The sequence below is a fragment of the Perca flavescens genome, chromosome 10 (assembly GCF_004354835.1).
Source record: "Perca flavescens isolate YP-PL-M2 chromosome 10, PFLA_1.0, whole genome shotgun sequence".
Taxonomy (NCBI): domain Eukaryota; kingdom Metazoa; phylum Chordata; class Actinopteri; order Perciformes; family Percidae; genus Perca; species Perca flavescens.
Genome location: NC_041340.1, coordinates 37,488,330 through 37,501,878, shown reverse-complemented (window position 1 = coordinate 37,501,878; position 13,549 = coordinate 37,488,330). Strand labels below are relative to the sequence as shown.

Below are 13,549 nucleotides of genomic sequence, written 5' to 3'. Positions count from 1 at the left end.
AGCCCAGAGTGACGTCGCTTAACCCGGGATAAAAAAAAAAGAGAGCAGTGAAATCACCCACAGAGAGGCAGAGCAAAACCGGAAATAAGGCAATTTTAGTTTCACAATAAAATCATAAATGTGTTAACAGCTACTTTGCTTCCATATCCAAGAGACATCAAGTAGTCTGCTTATTGACACTCTCATGAAAGTACATATCTTATGACAGCTACAGTGAGCAGCGAGAAATATTTCAATATTCCAGCTATAATTTCACAAATTGAAACTGTCCAATGGATTGAGCTGGTGTTTCAATGCAGATTTGGTGTGTAGGAGAAAAAAACAACATAAGTGTTTGTATTGTATTTTCACATGCTTAATCCTTTAATAACATTTTAAACTGATTATTATTTATTAAATGCCATGTACATATGCCTCTTCTAATCTATTTAATTTGAATGGGTTATTTAAGGGAACCTTTTAGCTAAATAACACCTTAAATTAATAACTAACAGATGGACTCATATTTTTAAACTAATGTGTAAATTAACTGAAAAGCACATAGTCCTTAAAATCTACTTTATGTTTAATTTTTTCTATTTTATGTTTAACTCAACTCAACTTTATTTATATAGCACCTTTCATGCAAGCATGCAGCCAAAAGTGCTTCACAGAACGGACTATAACAGATAATAGATGTTCAAAAATTAATAAATAAAACCAACAAAACAAAGGGTTGAAAACTTATCAACACGTATAAACTAATGCCATAACATTACTCCAAATTTAAAAGCCAGAGGATACGTCTATAATTAATTTATTTTTATTAACACCTGAAACTGATTTGTGGATTTTTCAAATATATCAAATCAATGTGTAAATTAACCCTCTCAGGTGTAAGCCAGAGAACAATAATAACTAAACCTTTTGGCTTTTGAAAATTGTTCTGGCAATTCTTGGCAGTCAGGGGAAACAAAAATAATCTCTGTAAATAACAAAAATATTAAACTATTTAAGTTTTTTTTCCACATAAAAGTCCATACGCTTTTACCGCAAAAGATTAGTTATCTCATCTCAATTCATTTTCTATCTGCTATTAGACATCATAAGGCCAACACTCATTTCAGCCTTCAGGCTTCTGGCCTTCGCATACATACTCATAGAACTGGGTTTACATCCAGTAACCACTATTTTCCAATAAACCAAAGAATTTCTAATAAGGGAAGAAGTTCCACTCTCTCGATACTTCCGGCTTCTGAACTGGCTGCAGTTCCACTCTGGTTCCATATGGGGGCACTCACAGGTGAGTGCATAATGAATAGGACTATGGAGCTATACCCCTCAAAATCCACTTTTCTGCTAAGAAAATGCACACTGCTGGCTGTTAGATTTTTTTAAAGTGGCTTTTTTGTTCTAAAAAGCCTTTTAAAATGTCAATGACGTCATACATATACATAGAGATACTGCCAAGAGATGAGTGCTTTTGTTCTCTCGAGGCATCAACAACACAGCTGATAGGTTAGACTCTCCCTTTAATCAACACAGCTGATAGGTTATCAACAAACACAGCTGATAGGTTAGTCTCTCCCTGTTAATACAACACAGCTGATAGGTTAGTCTCTCCCTGTTAATACAACACAGCTGATAGGTTAGTCTCTCCCTGTTAATAGTCTCTCCCTGTTAATAGTCTCTCCCTGTTAATACAACACAGCTGATAGGTTAGTCTTTCCCTGTCAATACACGTGCTAGAAAGAGCTTTGCTAATGTTTTAAAGCCCACACCGAAATATTCACTCTGACATTCTGGTTCTGCTTTGGATGCCATCAAGTGGGGTCTCTGGTCGTTATCAGTCCTTCACTGACCAATCAGCATCCATTAGCAGTATGCTAGCGTGTTATGGGCAACAACGACTGAACTTGTAAGAAATCCAAAGGAAATAAGTGCTCGTTCATTCAACTTTCGACCTATAACCGATGTTGAACTTGCAAAAACTATAATCAAATCGGAGATTTCTCAATGACAATCAGGCGAAAGAGACAAATTTAGCCGTCTAGCTCCATAGACTCCCATTCATTTTGCACTGGACCGCGATCACCCCCAGTGGAACTCTGGTGGAACTGCAACCAAATTCGGTACAATGGGGCTGAATAGGGAGTGAAATGGCTCTCCGTGGACCAGCTCTGAATAAACATACACACTGGATACAATGCCCACCCTGCTAGGCTTTTCAGAGTCTCTGAAAAGTCCCAGCCGGATTATTAAATCTTCTAGAAGGAAAGACACCAAACATATTCCTGGAAAGCTGGAGCTAATGGCTATTGCAGCTACAAACAGACGTGACGCTGGGTTGAAAGGTTGCTCAGCAAAACGCAGATTTAGATTTTTTGATTGATAATTATTTATTTATGTTAAAAAGACACTGCAATTCCACGATGGATTAAAAAGGCTTCTGGGTAGCCTACAATTTCTCTGCTTCTAAACAAAAGTAAGTCTACACTGTATTGATCTATATTAAACATTACATTATACCACTAGTTTTATGTTGTATACGACAGCTTTAAAGGGGTTAAGGAAAAACTCATACTTCGTACCCCTAAAATCCATTTAAATCAGGGGTGTCCAACTCATTTTCACTAAGGGCCACACTGGAAAAAGAGGGTCATGAGACTCGCGTTATTATGTTTTATTTTGAAAGGGAAGGCCGGAAGAGGTGTGCTGCGGCTGTGTGCGCGGTGTGTGAGAGGCGCACGGTGACAGCAGCAGCACACCGCCAGGGAGAGCGCGGCGGAGTGAAGATGTGAAGGTGGAATCAATCCGACTCAGCAGCAGCACTGGGTTTCTCTGAAGAAGAACAAGACACAACTGACATTCTCACACAGCAGGAACAGGAGCTTTAGTTTGGATTTTTATAAAAACTGGAAATATTCTTTTCTTATTTTCTGTCTCTGTCCACCTCAGATATTATACTGGAAGCAGTGTTGCGGAGAGTAAGGAGCATCGTTTACGTTCACTGGATATTTATTTTTAATTACACAATTTGGAAGGAGTAAACTGCTCCGTGAAGATTTCCTCTCTCGCTTTATGGGATCATTCTCGACGAAGACGCTTTGTTTTGGATAAGATCAACATCGGGCATCATGAGTTCCAGTGGTAAGTCCATTCTTGCGCGCTTTAGCTCTCCACTTGAAGCGCAAGGACAATACATGTGAGAGCAGAGAGAACTACCACAGAACAATAACAGTCTATATATGATGGAAGAGACTACAGAAAGTGCCAACATAAATGAGGCTGACATTAAGGTTTAATCCATGCAATTTCACTTCACCTGATTGTACCATAATATTCAATTGCATAGCTATATTATATTGTAATTTCCTTGTACTGTACTAAAAATTATAGAACTGATGCCTCTGCTTAGTGTGTATCAAGCCCCTATTATAGACTTGGAGCAGGTTCAGGAGAGCTAAGTATCTGGGGGTCAAAGTAGCATTTGCCCATGGTTCATGCATAGAAGAGCATTTTTGGGATTCTTCATCTATATTAGCAGCTGTTTGCTTGGGCCCTCCTAGTGTCTGCTCCCCTCCTCTGTCACATCTCTTTCATCTTCTTCTCTCCTTCTTTGCCTCTTTGCCACCACCAGCAGTACATTTGACCTCTCCTGGAAGACCACCCAGGCTTTCAGCTGTTGCCTCTTTGTTAAAGTCCACCTGTCTTCTTGGGTGCAGGAGAAAGAAACCCTTGAGCTGGAGATTTCTGACCTGACCGCTGTTGTTGGTCTCATGGACTTTAGTTCACTGTGATGCAGCACATGACGAATAAGTCTGACAACCTGAGGGCTTCTGTCATACTTACCCTAGACCGGCCTGGGGCCTGCCATGATGCTGAACTGACTTTGTATCAGCTGACTGTGACCCTGATCCTCTGTCAGCTGAATCAGGGCTTTCCCCTGCAGGGCTGGCTGCTCAGCTGTCTGAGCATGTGCACGTCTGTATGTGTGCCTCCACTTTGTTGTTTACAAGTTATCACTGGTTGATTCGCAAGGCTTAGATCTCCTGGGTGAGACTTTTTGAGAACCCCCCCGCCCCGTCTCTTAGCTGTCAGCAAGGCCAGGTGAAGTTGATGTGCACCAGCTGCTCCGTTAACTGATGGTGTCATGTGCTTCCTGTCCTCCCTCCCCTGTCCTCTGTGTCTACAGGAGGAACCGGGTATTGCTGCATCATTCATAATCTAGTCATTGTGTGGCACTACATTATTCATCCTGTGCTCTTAACCCTCTGGTACTGCTGTTTGCCTGACTGCCAGTTCCAGTGCCGTTCGTGCCAGGAGTGGTGTCTCAGCTCCTTGCCTCCACAGAAAATGTGTAGAATTCTTTTGTTAAGCTTCATAATGCTTTTCTCAGCTGACACAGAGGGGGAAGAGCGCATGCAGCCAGCATGTGGAGAGCTGTCACAAGCTCTTGTGATTTAAAAGCATGTGCTTCAACAGGAACTGCACACAAACACACACATCAGCATGTCAACCTGTGGTATACTGTTTGCCTGTATGTGTAAACCTGTGTTTGTCTGCATTTAACTGTGTGTGTGTGTGTGTGTGTGTGTGTGTGTGTGTGTGTGTGTGTGTGTGTGTGTGTGTGTGTGTGTGTGTGTGTGTGTGTGTGTGTGTCAGCATTGTCACAACAGGCAGATGATGGTGTGACATGTGTCTGTACTATGGCTTTAGGCATAAAAACACAGCAGGCATCAGAGCTGAGGAAAGACCCTCTCCTCTCCTTTTCTCTCCTCTCTTCTCCTCTCCTCTCTTCTCCTCTCCTCTCCTCTCCTCTCCTCTCCTCTCCTCTCCTCTCCTCTCCTCTCCTCTCCTCCAGTCTGTCAAACATATGGTGCCCTCCACTCTCAACACTCTCAATGTTTGGACATGAATGGGCCTGTTATGCTGTGCTGTGTGCAGTGTTTTCCACTGCATTGGGTGTGATAGCCCAGAGGCCGTCGACACGCACGGAGTAATTACACACGGCTCTGACTGTCTGTCTTCATCTTCTGGGCCTTCTATCTAACATGGTCACTGGGTTTTGTGCGTGTGTGTGTCTGGTTGGACTCCTATTTTCTGCTTGGCTGGCAGCCAGCCGAGGACTGTGGGTGTAGCAGGTTAGTTTCAGGTGGAAAGAACCTTGGTTTTACATACTTAAGATACACTATATGCACACTAAGAAATATTCCTGCAGAGTTTTGCAGACTGTAACCAAACTGACAAATCAGGCCATTTCTGAGATGCAGTGTATAGTATGTGTGTTTCAGGGGAGCGATAAAACACATGTTGATCAATATACTGATCATTGAGCTCAGGGACCTGAGGGGATCTGCAGCGCCATACATCACAGACAGCACTGACACCTCTCTCCTTCCCTCTCTCCCTCTCTATATAGCAGAGAGTTCTCAGGTATCAAACAAAGTACATCCAAAAGGCATTCCCATTTGGGCGTCTTAACTTCAAAAAGCGTGTGTGTGTCTCATGCAACCTAATGATAAAGACATGATATGGTTTGAATGCATAAGTATGGAAATCAACACCAGCTAGTTGCACTCTCCATTGAAGTATTGTCCAATTTGCTGTGTAGTCTCTAGCATATTATTTTTAGCCACAATTCAGTCAGCAGCAGTCAGTCAGCAGCAGCAGTCAGTCAGTCAGTCAGTCAGTCCACCACTTAGGTTAAGACTGAAATATCTCAACAATGGTTGGATGGATGGCCATGGGTTTTTCCAAAAGATACTCATTGCACCCAGAGGATCCTTATGACTCCTCCTCTAATGACTTCCGCTGACACCAGTAGCAATGTTCATGGAAATCCAGCCTTTTCCAGATACCTTGTCATGGATCAAAGTGTTTGTCAAAGGGAAATTTTGTTTTTATGATGATGAAAGGCAAAATGTCCACAAAAACATAAGAAATTGTCCTCTGGGTGCCATGAATATCCATGTTAAATTTGGTCTGGATCAACAGGAATGAATGAACAGAATGATCCAATGCCCCACTGACAGACAGTGTCCTCCTTAGGCCCCGCTTCTACAAGGGAAAAGATTAATACATGTATAGATACACAGGGCAGCACTAGATGAAATGATGGATATTCTCTGTGCCGTTTCTATGTCAGTTGTGTTTTTTCAGTTTTATGGGAGGAATGAGTGTGAACAAGGGTAGACGGGGAGGTGAGCGATATCATATATGATTCCTGCTCTTCTGCCTCTTCTGGTGAGCAGTCCAAACCAGAGCCAAACACCATTTATCACTCCTCCTACCAGACGCCGTAGTTCAATAACACAGAGAACAAAGGTGGGAGACAAAGTTGCGCAGATGCAAACACAGATGCTTGGATGCACACATGAATATTCATAGTACACAGTCATGTACAACTGGAATGTATTTACAGTTCAACATTAAATTTGGCACATGTTCTTGTTCATTTGCAGCTACAGCCATTGAGGTTATTACAGTGGTATTCAGTTTGATTTGTCTAGAACAGTTAAAGCCCTTGTGGAAAGGGAATTATGTACTTCATGGAAACATTCAGTTTCCATTTCATCTATACGCTCTTTTTTAAATCTAATGTGAATGAATAGAATGAAAAGGAGACTCATCTAGCTCATAGCTACACCATTGTGGGTATATTGTATGTTGTGTCCTCAAGGTTTCTGTCTGCATGACCTTGGCTTCTGGTGGGATTGAGTGATCATTCAGAATGTCAGTAACAGTCTGACCTCACTCTCTCTCTCTCTCTCTCTCTCTCTCTCTCTCTCCATAGAGTGATAGTATGTTTGTGATAGCACTGGACACCATAGTTGCTCTGATGAATTCTCCTGGCCAAGGTCCTGACAGAGATGAAGGGAGATAAAGAGAGGGGCTGGGGGATGGCAGGGAGACACCTGATCATTGGCTGCATTAGATTACAGACAGGGAAGGCAAGGTGTTGCTTTGTTGTGACAATATATAGTATAAAGTGCTGATTTTTAGTATGAGGTTTGAGTATGTTACCCTAAAATACAAATAACATATTTTAGGTAGATAGACCTTTAACCGGATCGTTTCACTGCACTTTAACCTGCAGCAAACATGAATGTAGTAACAGTGATATGATTATTTTCATTTGGTACCTGAAGAGATGCTGTGAAGCTTGGATTTGGGTTTTCTCATTAATTTCTGCAGCAAGTAAATCTTATTTCAGAAAATGGACTGAGCCCTATGGATCTTAGGTTATTATGAGATTTTTAAGGAAACACTGTGTTTTCAACTTATATTAGCTGTTTAGACCCAGTGTTGGGTACTAACTACAAAGTAGACTATGAAAAGTAAAAATATTTGTCCTTTAATAATTTGCCTTGAATCCACATTGTCTTTGTTTTTCTTCTCTTTGATTTTTTGTGCACGCTTCTCTCTCGTCACCACTGATCTCCCAGCATCCCTTGTGACTGAGCTCCCAGCATGTTCTTCCCCTGGGCTGTCATGTCAGGGGCAGAAATAGCAGCAGCCTGTCAGACCCTGGGGACGCTGTCGGCCTCTCCGACCCTGGCCCTGTTCTTATCACCTGTCTGCTGTAGGCTGTTTTCTCCAGGGGCACTCGCCACTGATTTGGAGTCGGTGGATCACACCTGTAGTCTGATGGCTATCATTAGACAAGACAAGAATGACTCAACACCTCAGCATGGGAGAGGATGGAGGGTTGTTTGAAAGCTCTATAATGGGTTTAGACAGGGAGAGCATGGCTGTGTTCAATGAGAATGAACGCCCTGACACAATTAGATAGAGTTACGTAATGCTTCAGCTCCTGAGCTGATTGTGTACCTGGATTGTCTGCATAGGTGCAGCTTTTTGGCATGCACATTCAAGACATTCAATAAGCACCTCATTCGTTAAAACATACTTGTTGACAATAAGCAGGAATCTTTGCTATTTGCTGCGCCTCTGCCTGTCTAATTTAATCTTCATTCAGCACCTTGCTCGGTATGTATGTTACTTTTGTACAACTTTGCCTGGCTGTGAAAGCAAAGGAGGTTATACTGTGGCAGAGGTTTGTTTCAGCCCTATTTCAGAAGGTCAGCATTGTAAATAAATGTCCTGTGTGTTTCCAGTAGGTGTTGGCACAGGCTTGCATGTTCTGCCATTAGTTCCCATTATCTCTCATTCACACGGGTGAACCCCCTAACCAAATAAACAACACTGATGCGATCAGTGTTGTTTATTTGGTTTTATGACAAAAAAGACTCCCTTTGCCTGGTCACACACACACACATATATATATATATATATATATATATATATATATATATATACACACACACACACACACACACACAATCCACAACCAAGGGAGTGTCATTATTTGACCCAGTGGCTGGGTACCTATCAGGCAGGGTAGTGGGTCCCAGTGGTGCTGCCAGCATTGTGAGGGAAACAATGAACTAACAGAGACTTGAGTGTGGGAGATTGGGTGTGGGAATTAATCATGATTGCATATTTCCAGTGCCCACACTCCTGTACTGAACAGGAAAATAAACAACAGCCATGTATTCATTTTGTCTTGGACCCATAGATGTATATTCCCTCACCCTGTGTAGGCCTACACATACTTTTGTCAAACTCGGTGCGTGCAAAGGGTGCTCAGGCTATGAAGCGTGCGTGACTGTTAGACTTTTTAAGTGCTGCAAGTCTGTCGGGATTCATCCAGAGAAATGGAATCAGTAGGTCTGTCACGCCAGCCCAAATGCTGGTGCTGCTCTGACTGAAGCAGCAAAGTCCTTCAGTCAGCTCTTCAGGTAGACAGCTGGTCACCCTGCCATTATTCCCCTTCCACAAAGTGTAGGACCACTCAGATGCTCCTTATGGAAGATGGAGCAAAATAAGAGACTGTAAGTCCAGCTGTTCTGGCACAGTCTTAGTATGAGGATTCTGGTTGTCTCTGCTTGTGGATGCCAGAGAACTGTTCATAGCCTTGAGGAGAAGATGGACCTTTAAAGAGCCTCTAAAAGCCTAAGTGGTTTTAGATTAATTCATTTTCCTCACTCATTTAAGATCAAATTAATCTATAATTTTGACCTTTTTGCTTTTGAGATCATGTATTCCATTACTGTTAAGGCTGTATGTGAGAACTTGCTTTCCTGACAATGTGAAATAGCTACAGGGCTTGCAGGAGTCTGACATGTAAGCTAATGCATAACGAGGTAAGGGGATCCATCCACTTTCTAACCTGACGCAGAAGTGTGTGTGTGTGTGTCAGCCTTATGAGTGTGTGAAAGATAGAGACAGTGGGAGAGAAAGCCTGGAGCTTACCCGTCTTACATTGGTGTCAGACCTCACAGCTTCGGAACAAGTGTTGACAGAGCTACACACTGGTCTTATTGTGTGAACCGCACATAGTATTAGTCGGTATTTTACTCAGAGCCCCAGTTCTGGTGATGGATTGCTGCATACAGTGGAAAAACCTTTACATTTGAAAAGCAGTTTTGTTGAGCGTAATGCTGAAATCCATTGTGATTTGAATGAATACGATGTTATTATGTCCATTAAAGTGGATGGCACATTTGCTGTGGCTGAAGACACAGAAATGTTGATTTTGGTTAGTCGGAGTCACATCTATGTCAGGTCAATGTCAGTATCTACCTTCATTAGTAGGCAGTGGGCTACCTTGGTTTCAGGCTATGTGATCATCCAATTATGTTTTAATTGTACATGAGGTGAAACTATTTGTGCTATGATTGTCCATTCATAGCTTAGCAACCGTTACGAGGCACAACTGGCCCGTCAACCTTTGGATTTTTCTGAATGTTGAGGCGGTGTACATGGGCCTCTATTAAGTAAGCTAGTGTAAGGTTTACATGTTAATTCATATATTTGAGTAAATTTACTGAAAATATATTTACAATGTTTATACAGTTAACTATTTACAAGTTTGTGTTTACACAGTCAGCATTTGCATATTTACATGTTTCATTATTTACATCAGCAGTTATGAAGCTACCTTTGTGGGTTTCCTCACATTTACCTCAGTCTAAGTTCTGCTAGTGTCTGATTGGTTAGTTCAGCTACATGTGAGTGAGACACAAGGAAGTTTCGTTGTGCAAGCTCTAGTTTTATTTTAACTATCTCCAATACAAAAAATACAAGAGCAAAATTGTATGGATATAAATATGGATCATCAACTATAAGCATTCTGACTTTCAGACTATGACCTGTTAGCTTTAGCCTTAGTCTTTTTTGCAATATTATATTAACTATTGACTAAGGATTTCAAGCAGTAATCTACCACTGTTCATCATTATAAACTGCAGTAGTGCTGTGCAATGAAAAGCTTTACAGGTGTAGCAATAGTAACTAAGGGGGGCTTAGAAAAAAAATAGAATAATAAATGTGTGTCTTTTTGTCTTCAGCAGCTTATCACCAAGGCTCTGCGGGTGGTGAACAAAGTTCTGGACCAATCCGGTGCCAGCGATGTCGGGAAGTATGCAAAGGAGAGGTGGTACGAGTGCAAGACACCCACTTTCACGTCAAGTGTTTCACCTGCACCGGTAAGACATGGGAACCCGATCCATAACAACTCCACACAGCAAGTGTTAAAGTAGACAACCAGCTGTAGTGATCACACAAACAGGTGTTGTCTTACAAAGTGTCCAGGCGTGGGCGGTCCTGGTCATAAATGTTATTAAAGTTAAATAAAATGGGACTAAGATAGCAGTAGAAAAATACAAACAAGACATCCATCCTGGTCACACCTTCGACACACACACACACACACACACACACACACACACACACACACTCTTCATCAATCTCCTAGTATAAATGCTGAGTGCAACTGTTAGCCCATGGTGGGAGTCTGTTCGGGGTGTTCCGTGCTGTTGTCCGTCCGAGGGGCCGTCGGCCTTCATTTGACACGTATAATCGGTTGAGCGGGCACTGCCGGCAGTGCAAATGACCCATCTGATTGGTGGAGTGCTAACCTGGAAACCCGGATCTGAAATGAAGACGGATTCAGAAACTGCACAGCCTATTTCTCTCTTAAAATGCTTTCAGAAACACGTTTCGGTGAACTATTTTGGAACAATATGAGATTGTATTCTGTACGATCCACCATGACAGTCTGGCTTTGAATTTCCAGAGAAACTAGACCCACGTGACGCGTTCGTCCAATCAGCTGCTGTTTTCATTTTTGGGGCGACAATATAGATTAGCGCCACCTGCTGTTATGGAGACGTATTACGTCTCGTCGCTTTGGTGTGTTCCGAGGCATTTTTTGGACCAACTCGGGGAGACTGATCAGTCCAACTGCCTTTTCTGCCGACAGTCGGCTGTCTGGTTGGTGTGTCTGCAGCTTTAGGCTCCTGCAGACCGGCAGAGGGAGCGCTGCCAACTTGGAGAGGATTTTCCTTCAGTTATACGCTATGGTCTAATGAGACTGTGTCAACTAGCTTTGCAGTGCTACAGGTGAGCACTGGTGACCTGCAATAGATACAGTGGTGACATCATCTCACATCAGTGTGCAGGGCTCTAGAGTGCGACACATTTGTTAGGGTGCGGCTAAGATGTTTCCCAGGTCGCACCGGTGCACCTAACGTCCTCGCATCCGCTGCCTCTCCACGAACGAAGCGATGTCGTTTATATGGATATGGTTTAATGTTGTGTTACATGACCCATTCCTTCTGGAAAGCCGCACAGCCCCTCCCCCCCCATTCACTCACACACAGCTCCCTTGCAACATGGAGAGACACAGCGCCGCCGGTCCACATGCTGACATTTGTCTACAGTTTGAATTGTTATTAACACAGCTGTATAGTGTTAATTATGAGAGGGAAACCTGTATTGGTACCAGTGTTTCCGCTGGTAACTCTCGGTTATTGCGGCCGCCACGGCGAAAAACACATTAGAAGTTATTGAATGCAACTAACTTCAGTTTGTTGAGTAATAGCGTGTAAGACGGAGCCTGCTGGACCTGGGCGAGAGATGTGACCCATGGCCAGAATATCATGGTTCATAAAAATGCAGCGCAGTGATGATACAGACATTTCATAGCCTACACAAGACGTGTGTAGCACTGCTGACCCGCCAAAGCGCATTCGACCCGTGCTGGACCCATTCATAATGAGTCAGCCGTCACTCTGGGAGTAGTATACGCTTCAGTCCATCACACTCCCCCTCTCTCCCTATGTCTCCCTATGTCTTTCCATCTGTTTTTTTTTTTTTTTTTTTTGATAGGAAAGCTGAAGACATGAAAGGGGAGAGAGGGGGGGAATGACATGCAGGAAAGGGCCGCAGGTCAGAGTCAAACCTCTATACCAACTGAGCTATCCGGGCGTCCTCTTTCTCTTTTAATCAGTCTGTTATTGTTGTTGAAAACAAGTGAAGGAGCTTTCTCAGAGATATATATATATATATATATATATATATATATATATATATATATATATATATATATTTTCTTTTTTTTATTTATTTCAGATAACTTTCATTTACATGTGTTGCAGCTGTATATTTTCAAACTGGTAAAGGAAACCCTGTCTTTGCATTTTATTTGAATCACAATCTGTTTTAATAAAAGAGCTTGTGAAAAGTGGCTTTGACTTAAAACTGAACATTTAGCCCACTTTGTAAAAACATACAGAGCTATATATTGTGTATCGCCATTCAGCGTTAATGGCGACGCAAAGAAAAATTTGGGTGCACCTAAATTTTGTGCTTGTGCACCTAAATAAAAAAGTTAGGCACACCAGTGCAACCAAGGCAAAAAGTTAGTCTGGAGCCCTGGTGTGTCATGTGTTTCACTATTGTAATGTTTAAAAAGGAATTTATTTATCTGTTTAAAAGAAATAATTTGTGGAGATTACATGCGGAGCCAAGAAATAGTCAATCTAATAATGTAGGCAAAATATAGGTAATTTGTTAGAAATTATTATATAGACTATATCATTAGTCAGCCTTTCTTACAGCCCAAGATGCCTCAAGTAAAACTAACAATACTTAATAAACTTAAATTTTTTTTTATTCGTATGTTGCTAACGTTGTCAACTGTGCAAGCAAAACGTTTTCTGGAGTTTCATGCTGCAAGCAGTTGGCACTGAAAGTGTAAAATTTGGGAAACTGGCGATCCGATGTATGGGATGTTATGTTTTCTTTGCTTAGCAAGACTCAAGAAAAAAAAAGGAAAGGAAAAAACTTCTGTACATGTGTAGAGTTAAGTACAAGTCTGAAAGGGGTTTAAGACAGTCACGTATTTGTGCATGTGCCAATCAGAAATCAAAGATCCGAGGAATTGTATTTGTCACGCTGCTGCTGTACAGCCTGGAGCAACTGTACTCAGTTTTATGTTAATACAGTTGCTAAAGCAAAGACAGTCAGTCATGGTTACTTTCAGTAATTTTCAGACTATTTAAAAAAAAAAGCATTCATGTCTGCATTATAATGGGCTTCTCTGACATAATTTCCAACAAATCTCTCTTCACTTTGTTCACCAGCCATTATATTTCTCATGGGCTCAACTGAGTTATGTTGTCATTATGTCACACTGGCGTATAGGTAAAGGCAAATGCAT

General features: G+C 41.9%; 1 protein-coding gene across 6 annotated transcripts in view; it reads left to right on the top strand.

The window, feature by feature from the left end:
• The first annotated feature begins 2,729 nt into the window (after nucleotides 1-2,729).
• Nucleotides 2,730-13,549, top strand: part of ablim3 (actin binding LIM protein family, member 3) — a 62,004-nt gene continuing 51,184 nt past the window's right edge. For 5 of the 6 annotated variants that reach the window (XM_028589301.1, XM_028589299.1, XM_028589300.1 and 2 more), the window contains exons 1-2: nucleotides 2,730-3,129; nucleotides 10,395-10,532. In XM_028589301.1, coding sequence (XP_028445102.1) covers nucleotides 3,117-3,129; nucleotides 10,395-10,532 — 151 coding nt within the window. In that variant the 5' untranslated portion in view covers nucleotides 2,730-3,116. The remainder of the gene's footprint in view (nucleotides 3,130-10,394; nucleotides 10,533-13,549) is intronic. The other variant, XM_028589297.1, reaches the window with a different exon arrangement.